Here is a 21,031-nt window from a genome sequence, read left to right as displayed (position 1 = left end):
TTAACAAGTGCAGACTCCAGGCGCTCCAGAAAAATACTTAAAACTTTGAAAAAATTTCAATATTTTTTAATAATCAATATTGTTTTTTAAGCCTTAAATATAGTACACTATCGTCTTAAAATTCCGTTTACCGCAATCATTTCCATCCCTTTCAAAAAAAAATTGCTAAAAAACGCGCTTTTTTCGGCTTCTAAAGCCGACTACTGCCTTAATGAATCGCTGTCCATCATATTGGTTTAAATAGAGCTCGGATTCGGATTCAGCGACCCCACAAACATATAGCACACCTAGTAATAGCCCCATAATTTTTTGTGTGGCTGTGTAATCAACAGTCGATTCAGTGGTCAGATGGTCTTTAGTACAATCAATAGTGTTGAACATACATATTCGAAATATTTCGAAATTTCATCCTCGATTTAAAATTGACTACGTTTTCGAAAACATTATTTTATTAAAAAAAAATATATACTTTAAAGGTCGGTCAAATATACAGTGGGGAGCAAGAGTTCATAAAAAATACTAAATGGTCTAGACAGCGGAATTCGAATTTTGAATTTAATATTTTCAAAGTAAAGCTTTTCAAAAGCGCTTTCGCTCTGCTTTCACATATTTCCATTGGTATTTACTTAATGATTTTAACCCACTCGCAAGAAACGAAAATGGGAAGCTCATATTTGCGCTATCTAAACATACAAATTTTGCTGCCTCCAACAACAAAACAGCACGAAAGAAACGTGAATGAAGCGAAAACGGTTGGCTTTAATTAGAAAGCCAACAATGTACAATTAGAAAAACACACACACAGGCATAATGAGCGACGAGAGCATGCCAACAGCTACTAAAGGGTGATTTTTTAAGAGCTTGATAACTTTTTAAAAAAAAAAAACGCATAAAATTTGCAAAATCTCATCGGTTCTTTATTTGAAACGTTAGATTGGTTCATGACATTTACTTTTTGAAGATAATTTCATTTAAATGTTGACCGCGGCTGCGTCTTAGGTGGTCCATTCGGAAAGTCCAATTTTGGGCAACTTTTTCGAGCATTTCGGCCGGAATAGCCCGAATTTCTTCGGAAATGTTGTCTTCCAAAGCTGGAATAGTTGCTGGCTTATTTCTGTAGACTTTAGACTTGACGTAGCCCCACAAAAAATAGTCTAAAGGCGTTAAATCGCATGATCTTGGTGGCCAACTTACGGGTCCATTTCTTGAGATGAATTGTTCTCCGAAGTTTTCCCTCAAAATGGCCATAGAATCGCGAGCTGTGTGGCATGTAGCGCCATCTTGTTGAAACCACATGTCAACCAAGTTCAGTTCTTCCATTTTTGGCAACAAAAAGTTTGTTAGCATCGAACGATAGCGATCGCCATTCACCGTAACGTTGCGTCCAACAGCATCTTTGAAAAAATACGGTCCAATGATTCCACCAGCGTACAAACCACACCAAACAGTGCATTTTTCGGGATGCATGGGCAGTTCTTGAACGGCTTCTGGTTGCTCTTCACCCCAAATGCGGCAATTTTGCTTATTTACGTAGCCATTCAACCAGAAATGAGCCTCATCGCTGAACAAAATTTGTCGATAAACACATTTCGAACCGAACACTGATTTTGGTAATAAAATTCAATGATTTGCAAGCGTTGCTCGTTAGTAAGTCTATTCATGATGAAATGTCAAAGCATACTGAGCATCTTTCTCTTTGACACCATGTCTGAAATCCCACGTGATCTGTCAAATACTAATGCATGAAAATCCTAACCTCAAAAAAATCACCCGTTATATGGTGTATATAACGGAAGACAAACAGCAACAACAATGTGCTGAACAAATTATACAATATAAATTCCGCTGCCGTGTTACAATAACAACAACATCAACGCCAACAACATAGAATAACAATAGCTTAATGTGCCGTCGGTAGACAAGAGTGAAGCGTACAAAGCATTGGAAGAGCCAGCGCACACTTCCGTTGCTCACGTTCGCAAGCTCAAAATAATAAAAACAACAAGCTACACGAAAGGTAGCCGCGACATTAGTATACAATGCAGGTCAGGCCGAATTAAAAAGTTTAATTTGCTAAGCTAAAATTAGAAAGAAAGCAGAAAACTAAAAAAAAAAAAACATTTTTTTGTATGTAAAAAGGAATTGCTGACATTGCGGAAAATGTCGAACGGCGCAAAGGAACTCTTAAGGAGAAAAAACACTAAAAAAACACGAATTGAATTGTATGCATTGGATTTGTGCAAAATGTAGATCAGCACCGAGAGGACTTTGTGTGTTGGCTTTCCTGTGAGCCTGTGAGCCTGTGAGCCTGTGAGTTGAACACAAATTTTACTTTTCCCAAATCGACACAAATGGCAAAGTGAAATAAAATAAAGTAAAATAAAGGAAGGAAAGGAAACACAACGTAACGAAAATAACTGAAAAGCAAAGTTGAATTGAAGACAAAATGTCCCGAGGGCCAGTTAAAACAAATGCTCTGCCACAGCCTTTGACCGAGTATGATTGAATTAAAATGTGCCACACACCCACACACACAGCGGCGGCTCTTATGCGCCTACACACAGAGTGAACTGTGAAAAGTGTGGCATTTGCCAAATGAATGTATGAATGTATGTATGTAAATGGAGCGAGCAAGTTGTGAGCGTGTGCGAAAGGGTAGAGTGGGCCGTGGATTCAGGCGCAGGTGTGTTGGTGTGTTAAGGCTCGCTTGTGCGGTTGCTGGTTATCGGCCAGTTGGTGTATTAGTGGTGGTTTTGGTGTGCAAATATTGACACTCATTTAAAATTACAACACTCCGAGGACGAATGATGAATTGCCCGCATGCAGCCGAAGTGCGGTTGTGTTGGCAATATTTGAGTGAGTGTGTGAGTGTAACCAATATATTTGAAGCACATAGAGACATGTATATTTAATGCAAGAAATAATAAAGGCATTCGCATTTAACTAATGGCCAACGGTGTGACTTAAGAGTGCCTGAGTGTATGTGTGTGTGTAGAGAGGAAAGGAAGGAGTATGTGTGAGTGAGGTTGTGTGCTCTGCTGACCACAATTGTTTAAATGAAGTGTAAATATCTTATGCCATAACCGCACTATCACAGCGCACTGTTGGCAAATATTCGCCGCTGTAGGCCTTGGTTGTAGACCAGCTTTGCAGCAGCCATTGTCAAGTTTTTTCTGTGTAAATACAATGAAAGTTAAACAGTGAATTAAACTTGGCAGGAATATGTTATAAAACTTCAGAAACACTGAATTTTACAAAAGAAATATCAGAAAGAAGCTGCACTGAGATGTTTTTACAAAATGGAAAATGGGCGACGTCACGGCCCACTTATGAGTCCATAACCATTTCTCAAGAACTACTCGACCGATTTCAATGAAATTCGGTATATAATACTTTCTGTGATGACATGTGTGGAATATGGGTGAAATCGGTTCACAACCACGCCTAATTCCCATATAACTCAATTTTGAATTCTTCTGATTCGTTCACTTTAAAATATATACATTGGGAACCAATGAAGATATCGGAATAAAACTTTACACAAATACTGTATTTGAGCTGTGACATCACTTGTGGAAAAATTGTCAAACTCGGGCCATGACTTTTCAAGGCCCCTGATATCGAACATGAAGTACTCAGTTCCTAAGGGTAATTTTTCAGCGAAAATATAGGTAAATCTCTCAGATATTTTAATGTAATTCATTCCCACTGAATTTTTTTCTTATAACAGTTTGTCTCTGTACCAAAAATGGTTAAAATCGGGTCATAACTTCCCCCAGATCCCATATACCTAATTATAGGTAATATAAAATTAAGTGAGCGTATAGTCTTCGATATATTATATCTTGGTGGTGAAAACGAGTAAAATCGGTTTAGGAATTACCTCAGTCCCCATATACTATTTATGATGATTTTCTAATGGACATTATGCCGAATATATAGGTCGAATTGTGTTATCTTTATAAAATTACATCAATAAATTGCGAGAGTATAAAATGTTCGGTTGCACCCGAACTTAGCCTTTCCTTACCTGTTTCTTAATATTTTTATTAAATTTACAAATAGCTAAATTATATTTTTATTTTATTTATAATAATGTGTACTTTCAGGTGTTACCATTCTGCTCTCGCTCACGGTCTTCCTCAACATGGTGGCTGAAACAATGCCCGCCACATCCGATGCCGTGCCACTGTTAGGTAAGCCAAAATTATGTTCCAATATTGATGTGCGTTCTAAATGTTGCTCTGTGTTGATTTACTGCAATATAAATGTAGACAAATATATAATTTTTTTTTATTTTCGAAAAATTCATAGTTGAAACTAATATAAACTGAATAAACTACACAACCAGCATATTTAATACACCAAGCACATTGAAAATCATTTTCCACTGCAAAATACTTGCAAGAAAAAATATTTATAAAATTTTGAAAACATTTTCATAAACAATTGACTCATACATCTGCAACATTCACTTCAAAACTCTAGAACTCATTCGTCATTTTGGCGTTGAATTCATACCCATGTTACATACAGTGACACTCACACATACAATAGCAACAATAAAAAACATTTGTTATCTCGTTCACTCTCGTTCTCGCTGTAGTTTTGTCGTTGTATCATTTTCATGTTTGCTGTGTTAACCAGTTGAGCCGTTGGCGCAGCTATCTGCGTCCAGCCACTCTAATATAATCGTATTTTGATGCCTTATCAAGCATTTCAACAAAAACAAAAAAAATAAAAAATCTAAAACAAAACAGTTATATATACCAATCTATGTATGTATATTTAAAAACCAATATCGATGATTTTATAATATTAAAACTTTGACACGTTAAAAACAGTTAAAGCCTAAAGCAAATTAAAAAGAGAAAAACTCAAACGACAGCTTTGACACATTTTCACTTTGCATGGCCGTTTCGAGCTTAGTGCGCATGGAAGGAGTGCACACTTTTTCTATGAAAGCCACATTAAGCTCGCCTCGCGCCATGCAATGCAGCTGTTAAACTAAATAATTTAATGGAATTCAGCATAATAAGTTGCAATTATATGCGCTTTTTGTTTAAACTCATAGCAGTTAATTAATATGCACCACCGTTTATGATAACGAAAATTAAAACAATGGAAAAAGTAGGAAAACCATATAGAGATTTATTCATGCAGTTTAATTAATTTCAACTCATAACTTTATTATAGCAAAGTAATCTGGCTACAAAATTGCATTTTTTTACTCTTGAACATTTTTTTTTTATTTCACTTTGATACAAAAAAAATTAAAAATAAATTTGAGAGTTATTTTAAAAAAATTCCCATTTTTCTCTTGCATCCATTTTTTGCTTTGAAACTATCCAATTCAATATCGTCGCCGAATCGCACATTTTGAATTTTTTGCACGTTTTTTATGAATATTTAAATTTGAATATACTATCAATGTGTATTTTTAAACTTTAATATAAATTTGACATATCTATACCTACATATGTATAACCTCAATTAAATATGTGATTAAAACATTAAATGTAAATTAATGAAATAGACAGAAAAAATATTGCACAATACGACTATGAATATTTCTGGCATTTAAATGCGGCAATGTATGACAACGTATGGTAGGTTGTAACAATAGAGTCGATAGATTATTTCTTCCAAAAACTTAAGCTTACTTATGAATAAAAAACTTATAGCGCTTCTTAACTTAAGAATGAAATTTTCATATACATATGTCGCAACATAATTATCCGACCTCATATAAGACAAGATCTCTACGATCAGTTTTGGAGGCGACTCATTCATTGACAAAATGGACAATAAATTTTAATTCAACAATGAATACGTCACCAATTAGTGCCTATGCTATACTAAAATTCCAGAATAAAGGAATAAAACTTCATAAAATGACAGAGGTTTCAGAGACAATTGCGAACCTACATAGGTGATTGCTCTGAATTGCGGTTCGTTAGTCTTGTTGGCCAAAGACCAACGTTGTTTCAACCTTAGGTTCGCTAGATCGACAGTGTTAAGAAAACATTGCTGAGGTGTTACCTATCCCAACTTTTCCAAGGCACCGAATAAAGTATTTAGCCTCTTGCCAAGAAACTCAATTTATCTGCCCGACTAGAACACCATTAGCTAAGGAAACTCGAACTCGAAGTCATGCCAGTTGTATATCCCAAGTGTAGACAGATGCCTATGCACTTGATCCTTACATTTGATTCATGGACGTCTTTGCTTCCGTCGTCCACTCATGGGTCTCGAATCGAATGAGCTTTTCGTTTGAGCATCGTCTTCCATGCGTAAGATATGACTCAATCATCGCAACCATTCTTATGCGCTTAACTTCATCTATGTCACCGCAGAACTCATACAGTTCAAGGTTTCATCTTCTTCGGTACTTAGCATCATCAAAGGTCTTGCGGAGAACAGTACTCTCGATTGTTCCAAGTGCTCTTTCATCCCGGCTTGTCAACGTCCTTGTTTCTTCCCCTATAATAGTAAGAGATTCAGAGAATTTTCACAACTTTCGTTCGTTTGGAGTGGTATCTGCTTTTCAATTGCCTCTCGATCACAAAATAGCCCAAACTGGTAAGAGTTATTCTGCGTTGAATCTCTCTAGACCTGAGAAAGACAAATCCTTAACTTTTTTTAAATTTAGTTCAGAAAGCGCGAGGAATCTTAGTGCAATCAGTTTGAATTTTCCGTTTTCTCTGCCATTTCATTGTTGCCGAATTTAAATGCCACAAACTGAAAATTTACGAAAAGCAATAAATTAAATTCCGTAAAAAATATATTAAACCAAATGATAAAGATACAAATCGAGTTTTAAAAATTGCTGTGTTTGAATCGTTGAAATGTATGTAATCTTAACAGACACCATATTAATCTTCCAGTTGCTATACTCTTTATACCAAAATAGCCTAACTTTTTCCAACACATCTGTAAAAAATACTTTCTGCTCGTTGTAACAGTTTATTAAAACCAATTATGCAATTAAAGAATAAATACCTAAAATTTATAGAATAGTATATAAACTATTTAGATTTAGGTCAAAACACTACAAACCGTTATAAGTGCTCACGCTCCAACACATATCACTTGTTTACAGACATTTATATTCATTAAAATTTCGTATATGAATTTGTTGAAGAAGTAAAAGTTGAAAATTTGTTCTTAACAAGTCAGTCAATTGCTCTACTAATGTAAAACTTGTGTATATACTTTTTTCTTTATTCTTCTTTCTACTACATTTCTTCGCTAAATACTAAAAATAACTCGTGACCCCCCAAAAACCACTGTACCACTACCATAACCACGACCACTGAATGCCACCATTCCGTCACTGTTGAATTAATTAATTAATTAAAATAATGTAACACAAACTAACGTTTCATATTGAATTGAATATTGAAATTTCGAATATTTTGTCGCTAAAATACGTTGTTACGCCTAAATTTATGCAACATTTTTATAATGCAAAACTAACCTTGCAATGTAAACAATAAATATTAAACTAACTCGCGAAAATTTTAAATTTAAAATATTGCTAACGATTCCGTTCGGTTCCGATACGGTTCACAATTTCTTAAAAATGTTAAAAATGTAAAATATTAAAATCCTTCTTGCACCATTAAAATCATAAACAATTTACCCCACAAACAATTACTCACAAACTATCAATAAAAAATTACGAAACTTTCATTTCCAAAACCAAAATCAAAAATATATGAAAATAATCAAAAACCAAAAAAAAAAAAAAATATTGAAAAATATGAAACTCACACGCCCAACCAACCAACAGGTACATATTTCAATTGCATAATGTTTATGGTAGCTTCATCCGTTGTGTCAACGATTTTAATATTAAATTATCATCATCGAAATGCTGATACGCACGAAATGTCCGAATGGGTAAGTTTTGTTAATGCAACAACAGCAAAAACTACTACTACTACTACAAGTACAAGAAACATTCATTCATTCAATCAAATCAAATCAATCAGTCAGTCAATCACACGAAAGTGTTAAGCGCAGCTTATAAGAATTGCAGTCGTCAGTGTTCTTACTAAGTGTTAAGTAGTAGCGAAAACGCCTGAAAGTATGCAAGGTTATGCCGTAATCTATACTTTTTGCCTACTTTTTGTGTTTTCGCCTAAATGTATGCTTGTGTTTTGTGTTACACTGTGTTTGTTTCGTTTTGCTTTTTACTGTTTGTGTGTCACTAGCGAATATTTTTGCATTTAAAAGTTATGTTTTTGTTATTATGTGATTTTCGAAATGTCTGCAAGAAATCCATATTAAGCGCCGTAAAATATGATATTTTAATTTGTTAATCATTTGGTTTCAAATTTTGATTCATATTATTTGGAGTTTCGTCGGTTTGAATAGATTTTTCAGGAAAATGACACAAATTAAGCGCCGCAAAGTATGCTATTAAATTTATTATTTTATTGTTTTCAATTATGGTCCATATTATTTCGGTTATCGTCGTTTCGAAAATGTTCTCAACGATGTTTTTTATTCGGTTGGAAAAGAAAGCTTAATCAGAGTCATTTAATGCCATAGTTTATCAAAAATTTTATTTCAAAAAACCTAAGGTCCTAAAAGTAGCTGGAAAGTGTTGGAAGTAGTACCAGTACTAATTAGAATATCAGTTTTCAACAATCTATCAAAAGTTTTAAAGTGGCAAAACCTTCTCATAATTAAAACTTCTAGTAATTATCAGCGGGAGTAATTTTTATTTGCTTAGTACGCCACATACCTTGAGCCGAAAATTGCTGAAACTGTAGTCAGTAAATTTTATGTTTTTTGTTGACGCTTATTTCCTTTCTCAAAAATTTTTTTCTTCATTTCTTTTGATTGAAATTCACATTCGCTTATAATTTTTGGTGTCTCTGGCTCCCAACCTTATTTTTATATTGCTGTTACTGTTAGCTATACATATATCTATTGTACCCAACAAAAACAAAAATGAAAAAAACAACAAAGTATTAAAATGTAAAATGCAGCTATTTACAAAATTTACAATAGCAAAAGAAAGTAAGAAAGAATCAGTGGTAAATTTGTAATACAAAGAAGTCGCTCGCTAATGTGTGTGTGTATTTTTTGTGTGTTGTCGTTAAACGTCCACTGCCTACTATAAATGTAATTTATGTAATGAAAAATATCGTAATGTTGATGTTGGGCCCCGTACTGCGTGGCAAAAAGAAATGATGAGAAGAGAAGTCATGTTAATAAATTTCAAACCCGAAAAAAACTGAAAAAAAATTCTGTTTGTATGTATGTCTCCTTTGCCGCTAAACAAACGCTGGCATGTGTATGTGTGTGTGTGCACACTCGCCGTCGTTGCAGAGTGTGCGCGCCCAACTCAACACAGCCACCACTGAAACACCATTTACTTTAAACCATATAGCATTTTATAGCAACAACAAACTAAAAGCTTCTATGAAATGTTGTTAAAAAATTTTTAATGGTGTTTATCTGCTTCAAAATACTTAATTAATCTAACGTATTAGTGTATAATTTAGTTTTAAGTTCACTATGCCTGTGATTTGTTATTGCGTAAGCATACTTCTAGGCGTGCTGACACTTTGCTTGTACTCTTTATGTATCGTATTAAACAAACACTTGGCTTTTTGTAGTATTTCTTTCGTAACATAATTATATGTAAAATGTTAAAATTATTAATTTTGTAAATAGAGAAATATATTTGATTATTTTAAGCTACAGCATATTTGCTAATATAATGGCTTTTTCTAAAATTAAATTGAAACAAGTAAGGAAGGGCTAAGTTCGGGTGTAACCGTACATTTTATACTCTCGCAATTTATTTATTTAATTTTATTTATGTAGCAAACAATTTGACACACATATTTGGCATAATAGTATAAAGTCCATTGAAAGTTTGAAAACCCTAATATTAAATATATGGGAGATAGGGGAGATAGGGGAAGTTATGACCCGATTTCACTCATTTTTCGTACAGAGACATATTATTAGAAGAAATATATTCCCTCTGAATTTCTTACCTATTATATATTTTCGGTAAAAAATTTGTTAGAATTTCTAAGGTCCTCATATTCGATATACAGGGTCTTGAAAACTTATGGACCGATTTCAACGATTTTTAGAAGGGCGATGCCAGTCTTTAAATACAGTATGTTTGCAAAGTTCTGTTCCGATATCTACACAAGTGCTTACTTTATATATTGTAAAGTACACGATTCAGACCGATTTCAAAGTTCTGGCATGTAGGAAGTAGGCGTGGTTGTGATCCGATTTGGACTATTTTCACAATATTTTGGGAAGCTAGGAAGATATTATAAACTGAATTTCATTGAAGTTGGTCGAGTAGTTTCGGAGATATGGTTTTTGACCCACAAGTGAGCGGAGCCACACCCATTTAAAATTTTGTATACCAATTTCAGTGCAGCTCTTCCGTACCTTCTTTATAATGAAATTTAAGGTCTCTGGTGGTTTTCGTTACTGAATTAAAGCATTTTTAGTAGTTTTCAACATAACCTTTGTATGGGAGGTTGGCGTGGTTATAATCCGATTTACTCCATTTTTGGACTGTATAAGGGAGTACCTTAAAGAAACGACTCTGGAAAGTTTCCTTGATATAGGTTAAGTAGTTTACGAGATATGTACAAAGAACTTAGGAGGGGCGGGGCCACGCCCATTTCCCCAAAAAAAATTACATACACATATGCCCCTTCATAGTGCGATCCTTCATACTAAATTTTCAATAGCGTAATTTATGGCTTAGTTATAGCACTTTATATGTTTTCGGTTATTGCCATTGTGTGGGCGTGGCAGTGATCCGATTACGCCCATCTTCGAACTTAACCTTATGGGGCCAAGAAATACGTCTTCCAAGTTTCATCAAGATATCTCAATTTTTACTCAAGTTACAGCTTGCACGGACAGATAGACATACGGATTTGAACTTTACTCGTCACCCTGTTCATTTTGATATTTTGATATATATAACCCTATATCTAACTCGTTTAGTTTTATGACTTACAAACAACCCTTATGTGAACAAAACTATATTACTCTCTTTAGCAACTTTTGTTGCGAGAGTATAAATATAATATTATTTGCTTTTTACAAAAAAAAATTAGAATGTTACAAATATATATTTTGATTAATTCAAAATAGTATGGATATAATGTCTTCAATATTTTGATTAATAATCCCTCGTCAGTGCCCTAATTCGTCTACCAATCCCAAAACTAAAAAAAGTCTTGATTTAATTAATATTTTCGCTCACCTCTCCTCCTTCTTCAGTGTTCCTTAGCGCTATCAATCGCAATATTTCAATTACAAAATGGCAACTTGCATATTAATGCCGTTATTATTGCAACACATTTGCATTTAAATATGCTGCTATCCGGCGGAGTTGCACGCATCCGCGCCATGCATTGTCGACAATTACCACAATTATTAATTATGACAAAAATCGCTTCAAAACATCGATCTTCCATTTATGGGCGACAACTGTGTTGATGGCAGTGAAATACCTGCAATTAAATTACGCATAATTATTTATGCGAAATTGGTTGTTAAAAGGCGGAGCGTTGCCAGGGCGTGGAATTTATGCATATGAACGCCAAGTAATTGCAACAGCGTACGCATTGCGCAATTCAATTAATGGCTGAAATGGCGGTAGCAAGCACAATAAACTGGTAAAGCAAAAAAGTCAACGGAATTCCATAAAATGTATTAAAAAGTATTATATTATATTTACGAATGCAAAAAAGCAATTGAGGTCAGCAATATGTGGTGCGCCAGCGTATTGGCTTTCTTTTTGCTGCTATTCAGCCTGTACACACACTCACTCTCATAAAAATAAGCGACTTATCAATCATTGTGTATTGAAAAATTGCGAAAAAGGCTGGTGAAGGCTTAAAAGTGCGTGAGCATCGACAAGGAAACGCATGGCAAACAAATGAATTAAATGCAAAAGGCATCCGTAAAGTCAGGTCATAAAGAGCGAAAAATTCTGATATATTACATATAATAATAATAATGGTAATGGTAATTTGAGAGGACAGCAAAGTAATTACTCAGCAAAACGAACAAAATAAACTTTTACTTTTATAGTCTTTTTATGGTGTTCACATCCCTGACTGGTCTCTTAAATTCATAATTCCTTCAAATATTCTAACTATACATGCATATTATCGAAAGGAAATGCAATTCCCAAGAATCATAATAAAATTACAGAGTTAGTAGTTTCACCTCCATCCACTCATATATCGTTAACCGCAAATAAAAATGAAATTGCAAATACTTGAGAACTCCCAAACTCAACTCAATTTCGCCCCACTCCTCGCTACTGCACACCACTGTATCACCAACTTAACATGAAACCATTCTTCCGTCACACAATGCCGTTCGGCTTGCATTGTTGCACTGTGACAGTCGCATTGTTGTTGGTGCATGGTGCCGCTTGCATGTTTGAAGTTCTGCTTATTGAAGTGCAAGTCAAGATGCATGCAAAGTAATCGATGTTAACGGGAATGAATTCGATACTTGAGCGCAGCTCCATGCTCCATGCAGCACACACACATGCAAAATTGCTACCGATTGTCACCGATAATAACCACCACCAACCGCCCGCCCGCACGCCATCTGCTAGCGCCGTTCAATTCGTTTTGTGTCAGTCAAGCTCTAACAATGAGATAACATATCAATTTCCCATTGAAGCGTTCGCCACAAAAGTGGCAAAGAAAGCATGTAGGCAAATACTATGGCGAAAGCAGCACGAAGGATATGTGTTTACAAGTGTAGCATTGTGTTTCCGAAAACACACACGCGCACACACACACAATGGCATACATTTGAATTTGTGTTTTTGCGGTCTCACTCGAGTTGTCTCTGTGTGTGTGTGTGCAGGTAAGTTCCCTTTGACATGCAAAAAAGCGAGAGGTAGAGAAAGCAATATTTACACTGTGAGAATTTAATCTTTAAGATCTCAAAATGACAAGTTTCTTCGTTGTGCTTTCAACTTCAGATATCAAAGAACTCAGCTTGGATTTAGTGCCCCTATAGTAGTTATACCAAAAAACCATATTTTTTTCTTTATAACAGACAGTTCATCTATTGACATGTTATTGCAAAACCAGTGTCTATGGAAAATTTCAATCAATACTCTCAGCCTGATAGATTCGAAGCTCACTAATAATCTTAAATGTTCCTGCTATTCCAAAAAGTCTTGGAAAATCATCCGTTGATTTCATATGAAAAATTATTTTGTGGAGAGTGAAAATTAGCAAATAAATGAATTCGAAAATAGTTCTTCAGTTCAGTACATACCCAAAAACGGTAAGACGTTTCTTGAAACCCGCATTCAGTAGCGAACTTTGATCAATACCTTCGCAAAAATATTCACTCAAGCCCTCCTTTTCGGCGGCGCATGTGATTTCCGCTCATTGCAACATCTGAAACCAAAAATTCCAACGGGATTAGCAAGAGTACATGTTTGGCTCTAGTATGAACTAGGATTATTAATTTCGCACAAAAATTAACAAAATGGCGGACCTTTGAAAACCATTTTTTTCAGCCACAAATCAAGTTGAAAAGTAAAGAAGATCTTCGCCCATTTGATTTATCCTAGTTCATGCCAGAGCTATATATGTATAGAATAACGTATTAAAATATAGAACTATTACATTAAAAGGTTTTGAGTAACCTCATGCGTCAGTCGTAAAAACACTGTTTCGAGAAAAACGCGTTTAAAGTTTTGAGAAGCAAATTCTTGGGTATAAAACATATCTACGCTTCCAACATAAATTGGCTATATCTTCAAGAGATTTTGAATTTCTCACATGCAATTTAAAGAAACATTCTTGAATAGTTATAGGTTCGAATTAAATAAAAAAAATGCATTTTTTGAAACCCAGAATGGGGGGGGGGTGCCCTTAATTCTATTCATATCGGCTTCAAGAGGGCTTCCGGATGCATTCTAAACATCGAAATTAGCGGAATGAAATTTGCAAAGAAATTTTGAATTGGCTTCCGGTCAACACATTTTCGCCATGCACATCATCACATTTTTGATATTAAAACAGTAAAATATGCCGAGAATGTTGTTTTCGATCTTCCATCTTCGATAGGGCACCCAAATACCCAAAAACTATTCAAAAAATTGTATTAAAAATTTTTACAAAAAACCTTATTATATCAGCTGTTCAAATATGTAACGGTCTAACGGTTTAGTGTGAAGTTGGCTGCGAAAAAATGATTCAACTTTTGTCATCAAACAAAATTACTACCCAATACTTAAATTTTAATCTCGGAATGTTCCAATCTCCTGCGTATTATTCATTCCAAATAAATAAAATATTATTCTAATTTCAAAGTTCCTTCAAAAATCACTCCTTTTTGAAATTTCTCACAGTGTACATCTATCTTTCGCTTTTATTAACGCTTTCTAAGGCAAATCGAGTACACAGCGCATAACAATAGTTGCTATCAAGTGGAAAAGGAAGTGATTAGATGGGAAAATGTGTATTTTTCACGAGACATTATATATATATGAGACATATATATATACATACACTTATATATTCCTATATAAGCGTGTATCTTGCAAGATGATGGTTGGAGGCAGCCGTAGAAATGCACTCGAACATTACAAGCACTACGTATATACAGGCATAAAATTACTTTGTATTTATTTGAGTGTGTTTTTGTTGTGCCAACCCGCAGTTTAGTGCATTTTCATGTTTCCTTACAAACCGCAGCGCAGAGATACTTATCCGTACAAAAGTAATTGCAACGAGAGTAGAAACATGCAAAGCGCCTCTTTTACTAAAACTAACAGGATTCATTTGCATTTGTACATATATATGTATGTATGTGTGTATATTATATGCATATGAATAGAATCGAATGTATTTATCTATATATAACCATATATATGTTGTATGTGTGGTAGATGGCACCAGGCGGTGCCAGCAGCGCCAATAAAGGCAATCAAGCGGCAGAGCTTTGTGCAAATTGACAGGTGCAAATATTTGCAAGCGCACAATTGCGTACAAACACATATATAAATATAAATTATATAAAGTGATAGCAGTTATATATATATAGCATGTATGTGCCGCACCGCCTCTCTGTGGTTTGATGGCATGTTCGATTTTAATAAAAGAGGAAGCATGCGCCAGCCAGCCTTATCAGTGTTTCTGTCGAAAATTAGAAGCAAAGTTGCAATGATAACTGCCTTCAGCAGCAATTACGCAATGCCTTTCAATACTCGAATATTCTTGCGTCTGAGTAAGTGCCTCCAACTCGAGGCTAAGGTGATACTGCTTGCAACAAAGTGAACTGACGCCTTGCTATTAGCAGAGCTGCCGCCTAGCAACAATATCTGCAAATAATATCTGCATTTATATGCATGCCTGTGTGCCATTGGACTACAGTTAACCGCTATGACATCCTTAAGCGTCGTTTGCTTGTGTATGTGCGTTGTTGTCTGCCATTTGGCATATGCCAACCACAAAACCAGCAGCTTTGCATGCAAATATTGAAATTGAAATTTCGATTAGCCCGTTATTTGTGCATATATTAGAGCCAAGAAAGCCCACAAAGGCACGCACACACACTTATGGCACTCATATGCGTAGGTGTGGCATGCAATTCGTAGCAGCTTTCAATTACCTGCCGTGAATATGCAATGCTCAGTTAGACTCCGGCAGATACAAGCCAACGTTTAAGCATCTTCACTTGGCTAATTGCTTTTATGCTGATTCACATACATGCAACACAGACAACACACGCAACGGGCTAACTCTGGGTTGCAAGATAGTTTATCAGTTAATAAGTGACTCAAATAGAATGGAAGCTTCCGAAGAAAGCTCACCACCGACCAGGTAGGTTGGTTTAAGGGGCACACCTAGTGTGAAATATCAAATTTTATTTTTTTGGGTTTCATATTTCGGTAGATTAAACCTTTAAAAATAACATATTATAATTTCAAATCGATATCTCAAATAGTTTTTGAGTTATAGCAATTTAAAGAGCATCAGTTCGGTAACAGTGAAAACGATCACTTTATCTTTAAACGCGTTTTTCTCGAAACAGCATTTTCTGAATTTGCTGCAGTGATTACTCAAAAACAAATGATCCTATCACTATCGATTTTTTTTTTACATATTCTATATATAGTTCTCCGTACAATGACCTATCGATTTTTGATCTGATCAAAAAATCGAATTTTGGAAGGCCAAAAACGACCAAAATTTTGGGTATAAATCGACTATTTTTTTAAAAACGCCGCCATATTGTAAATTTTTGATATTTTTTTATCGTAGGTTATTGTACAGACAATATTATCTAGTTTAAGGAGAATTTTATTTTTTTAGATTTCATCCACGGAAAAGGCCGGAATCACTGCAGCAGTGATTTTTTTTTGCGCCGTCGGAGATCGACTATAACTTAAAAAATATTTAATTTTTTTCTTCAAAAATTTCACTGTATATTCTTGAAACATGTCTAAATATATTCTTTAAATTTTGAAATAATTGATAAAGTATTTTTTTAATAAAAATTCCCAAAAATCACCTTTTTTAGGCCATTACACTAGGTGTGCCCTTTAAAGCAGAATTTGTGGAAGCTGAATTTGAATGGGTTTACAATGACATATTTTTGAAGAAAATTGTTTGAATAGAAAATTTTACAGTAATAAAAGCAATGAGGTAAAGGGAGAGTTAAACCTAAAAAAGTTGCCTTTATTCTCACTAAGCACTACAAATATACATATGCAGGTAAATAATCAAGAATTCTACATTTTCAACTGCAACAAAGAACAGTTGTTGTTGTTGTTCAATTGTAAGCCATAAATTACGAACATATCAATATTGAAAGCATTCACTACCTTCTACAAGTTGTAAAATGTGGTTTTCGCATGCAATAAAGGCACGCTGGCATTTAGCATTCAACTAAGTTCCAAAGAACATTTATCTCAATAATTCAAAGTTTCTTGCATTGAAGTTTCAAAGAGTTTTGCGCAACCTGCAGAACAGCGCAGCCATCAAACTATTACCTGCAACGATAAGAAAGGCCAGCAGAAGTTTGCAGTTGGCGGCAATAATTACATTTCATATTCAATGCATTGAGCTTGTGTGTGTGGAAGTTGAAGGTATGCGCTATATTTGAACTGCATTGAGCTGCATGTACTTACTTTGAGCATATAAAAAATTAGACCAAACAATCGGCTGCCGCAAGGCACAAAGAGATTTGCTTTGAATTTTTATTGTAAATTTTTGATTTTTTTCATTCAATTAAATTGCTTATAACTGATCTATTTGCCAAAAAAGAAGAAAAAAACTTTTCATTGAAGACGCCAACGATTTATTTTGCATAGTTTGACCTTAAATTTAGTAAATAAATTCAACAAATTGCTTAAGCGTAGCCACAACAGCTTGCAACTAGCCGCTCCCAAGCTGGAACAAGCTAGAGCCATTTGTTAATTTAACATTTCGCTCTTTAGACACCTGCAACGCATATATTTACATATATGTCTATATACATATCTATGTATATATAGCTGCATGTGCGCCTAAGCAACTTTGAAAGCGTCAGCAAAAAGGTGGCAACTGTTAATGCATTCGCGCCAGAGTAATCCCTGAGGTTTAGCTCAGTGGAGTTGCATAACAGCGACTTGAAATCCAGTGCGGGCGCTGACTATTAGTTGTTTACACATAAACATACCTAAACAAATATAGAAAAGAGTGCAAAGCTCGCTTGTTGCCACAGAGATTTATCATGCTGTTTCCATTGGCTATTTCGCAGTTGAGTTGTTTAAAAACAAATATATATTTGTATACCTATGAAAACTCATATGTGCATGTTTCTTAAATACTTGATCACATCCGTCGGAAGCCGAAATATATATTTCTCGCTTTATTGCATTGCCTTGTTCACTTTTCATCATAATTTATTCAGTTTTTAATTGAGAGCTAAAAAGGGAGCAATTAAGCGAGAAAAATGTGGAAATTTGCGGAAATATTCATATTATCTAAATCGCAAATAGTCTTGTTTGACATATTCGTTTGCTACTCTATTAAAAAAAAGATTGTAAATAACATTATTCCTTTAACTATATACTTAGCTTTTATCAACCTTATAAAAACGTAAATGAGCTTCCCTGATTATTTTAAGCTCAGATAAGTTTTCGAAGACATTTTCATATCAATTAGCGCAACGAAATTCGCTACCAACTGCTCTTTTCATCAAATGTACACTTCTACACACCACGAGTCAGGCTCGAAATAATCATGTTGGGCACAAAAATTGTACCACGAGTCAGATTTGTGGAAATACGTCAAGGGGTTAAGGCTCATACGGCCTGAAGATATCTACAGCCTAGCTTAAGTAATTTTTTAATTTTTACATATATAGAACTTAATAATTAAATTACTTTAAACTATAACTATAAAAAAAAAATATTTGATTATTTCATATAAAATTTAAATCAAAAAAGTATAAAACTTATCCATATAAGACTTAAACTTTTTTTTGCAAAAAAATAATTTTCCAACCAATCCAATCCAAATAACCCACTCAAATAAACAAAATTATAATTACTCAACACTGCACCCATCGCCCACTACTTTACTATTGTAAATACAAAAACAAATATATTATTTTACGATTTCAACAGCAAAGCGATTAAGCAAAGTCTATCAGCTTCAAGTCAGCGCGCCTAGAAATATGCTACAATTTTTAACAACTAGAATGCTTGCATGCAAATTTCTTAAGCTTAAAGATAAAAACAATTTTTTTGTGTATTCCCATATATTGTATTTCATTGCTTTAACAGAAAAACCATCCATCAAATGGATGTTTTCGCAATAAGCACATAAATAAGCCTACGAGAACAGGCGAATTTTATTTATACGGAAAGTGAAGGCGTAAACGTCATGCACGGCAAATAAGAACCGAACCGAAAACAGCAGTGCAAAAAAGGGTCGAAAGCACACTATAGCTTAATGTAATGTAAAGGCAAAATTAGAAAGTTTGGCCTTGGGTGCTTCATAAATCATAGAGTCTGGCATGCGCCTACAAGTATGCTTCAACACTTACATGATTTCTAGCAAATGGCAACTTTGTATGTATTTCAAGTAGATTTTTGTCATTTCTGTTCGAGTTTAGGCGTTTGCGCTTTCATAGAAAAATAATTTGTTTTTGTTACTTGAAATTCACAACGCTTAGCATATGCTTAAGTAATAATGGCAAAGTACTAAGTTAGTTTATGGCCACTTGTGAAAGCATCCAATTTCGCTTAAAGAAACCCATTGAAATTTTACACATTTGCATTTAATTATTTTTGAATAATTTAATAATGCTTATTACTAATAATGCCGCATGAATTTCATTTGACAACGAAATATCCACACAACCGGCTACCTTCATATAGATACGCATCGTATTTTTATGTTGGCTGCCATGGATTCTGCGCATGAGTCGTCCCGGTAGGCCACTGATACTGGAATTTCCCACAACACCGTGCTCGGACACATCATCGGAACGGAAGCATCAGATATTGTCCGATGTTGAACTGAAGGAGCGGTAGGCAAAAACACAAATATTTTTATGCAAAATCATAACATACTCAATTAACTTACCGTTATTATATAATTATCGATTATATATAATTTTATCCACATAATTAATCTCTTACTATTTAATTGTATCCTGTTCATCGGCAGCTCCTCGAAATCGCTGCTCGCCAACGTGCTCGACATCGACGATGATTTCCGACACAACTGCCGCCCGATGACGCCCGGCGGCACCTTACCGCACAATCCCGCATTCTATCGCACCGTTTATGGGTAACGGCAACAAGCCGATGAGCAAATGCATTGCAAACAAATGAGATTTCATATAAAGCAGTGTGTGGCCAGATGTTCAAATTTAACGCATTTATTTAAATTTAAATCTCTTGTGGCCACACTCTTCTTTATCGCTTTTATTGCAATGAGCATCATTTACTAAATTCATTTATTTCCACTTTCTAGGCAAGGCGATGATGGCAGCATCGGTCCGATCGGTAGCACCCGCATGCCGGATGCCGTTACGCATCACACGTGCATCAAATCAGCAACGGAATATGAACTAGGTTTAATTTTGAAGGAAATTCGCTTTATAACCGATCAGGTATGTTGGATGACTTTTACAAATTCGCTGTTGTTATATTTAATTTTGTTTATCTTACGAAAATTACTCATTTTTTAGTTAATTAACAATTATATTAAAAATGGTGATCTTCATTGAAAGAAATCAAACGTTTTCAGAATAAATTCCTGACTAATGTAATGACTTTGTAGACAAAACACAATTTATTATCTCTATGGAGAGTTCTATTCTTAACTTAATGGTGAATTCCAAAAATTTCTTATCATTTCGTGAGTGCTATGCCGCTTTCACAGCTTTTGTCATTACATAATCAAAATGAGCTTTCACTTTATAGTATCTATAACTCAAAGCACTAAAAAGCTGTCACTTAAAAAATGTGAAAGCTTTTACAGATGATAATACAAATAAGAAGATTATACTGCCAAATCGTCTAAGGATCATCATATGAGCTCTTTACGCATCGTGTGAAACTTTCTAAATCCACCATTGTTTTTCATTATTATGAAAGTATCAGTCCCACCAGCGAATATTCTTACACGCTTGGGTACGATCTTTAGTCTAATTATATTCACTGAGTTTGACAACCGAGATACGAGGGCTGCTATATATATTTCTTGCCTAATAATGAAAATAGGAATATTTATCAACGAAAATGGTTTTATTGTTTTTTCAAAATATTCTCCATCAAGATTTATACACTTTTGCATGCGCTCAAACCCATTTTCGAAGCACTTTTTTTGAGCCATTTTTTTAAGCGATTGTCAAATTGTGCGGGATCCAACGAGAACAAACCTTTTTTACGGCCAGGTGTTCATGCAATATCCTATGTATGCTGGTGGGAGAAATGCATAGGCATGTCTCTATCTGAAGGTATGTTACATGACGGTCT

The 21,031-nt window shown here is 34.7% G+C and overlaps 1 protein-coding gene across 1 annotated transcript in view; it reads left to right on the top strand.

Moving 5' to 3' along the window:
* The window catches only part of LOC105211439 (neuronal acetylcholine receptor subunit alpha-7), a 182,175-nt gene that overhangs the window by 150,922 nt on the left and 10,222 nt on the right, over positions 1 to 21,031 (top strand). Inside the window, exons 9-13 of the mRNA XM_054227100.1 lie at positions 4,110 to 4,196; positions 7,796 to 7,905; positions 19,424 to 19,575; positions 19,716 to 19,838; positions 20,025 to 20,163. Coding sequence (XP_054083075.1) covers positions 4,110 to 4,196; positions 7,796 to 7,905; positions 19,424 to 19,575; positions 19,716 to 19,838; positions 20,025 to 20,163 — 611 coding nt within the window. The remainder of the gene's footprint in view (positions 1 to 4,109; positions 4,197 to 7,795; positions 7,906 to 19,423; positions 19,576 to 19,715; positions 19,839 to 20,024; positions 20,164 to 21,031) is intronic.

Source organism: Zeugodacus cucurbitae, chromosome 3 (assembly GCF_028554725.1).
Source record: "Zeugodacus cucurbitae isolate PBARC_wt_2022May chromosome 3, idZeuCucr1.2, whole genome shotgun sequence".
In the NCBI taxonomy this organism is placed as follows: domain Eukaryota; kingdom Metazoa; phylum Arthropoda; class Insecta; order Diptera; family Tephritidae; genus Zeugodacus; species Zeugodacus cucurbitae.
This window is presented reverse-complemented; position numbering and strand designations above follow the sequence as displayed.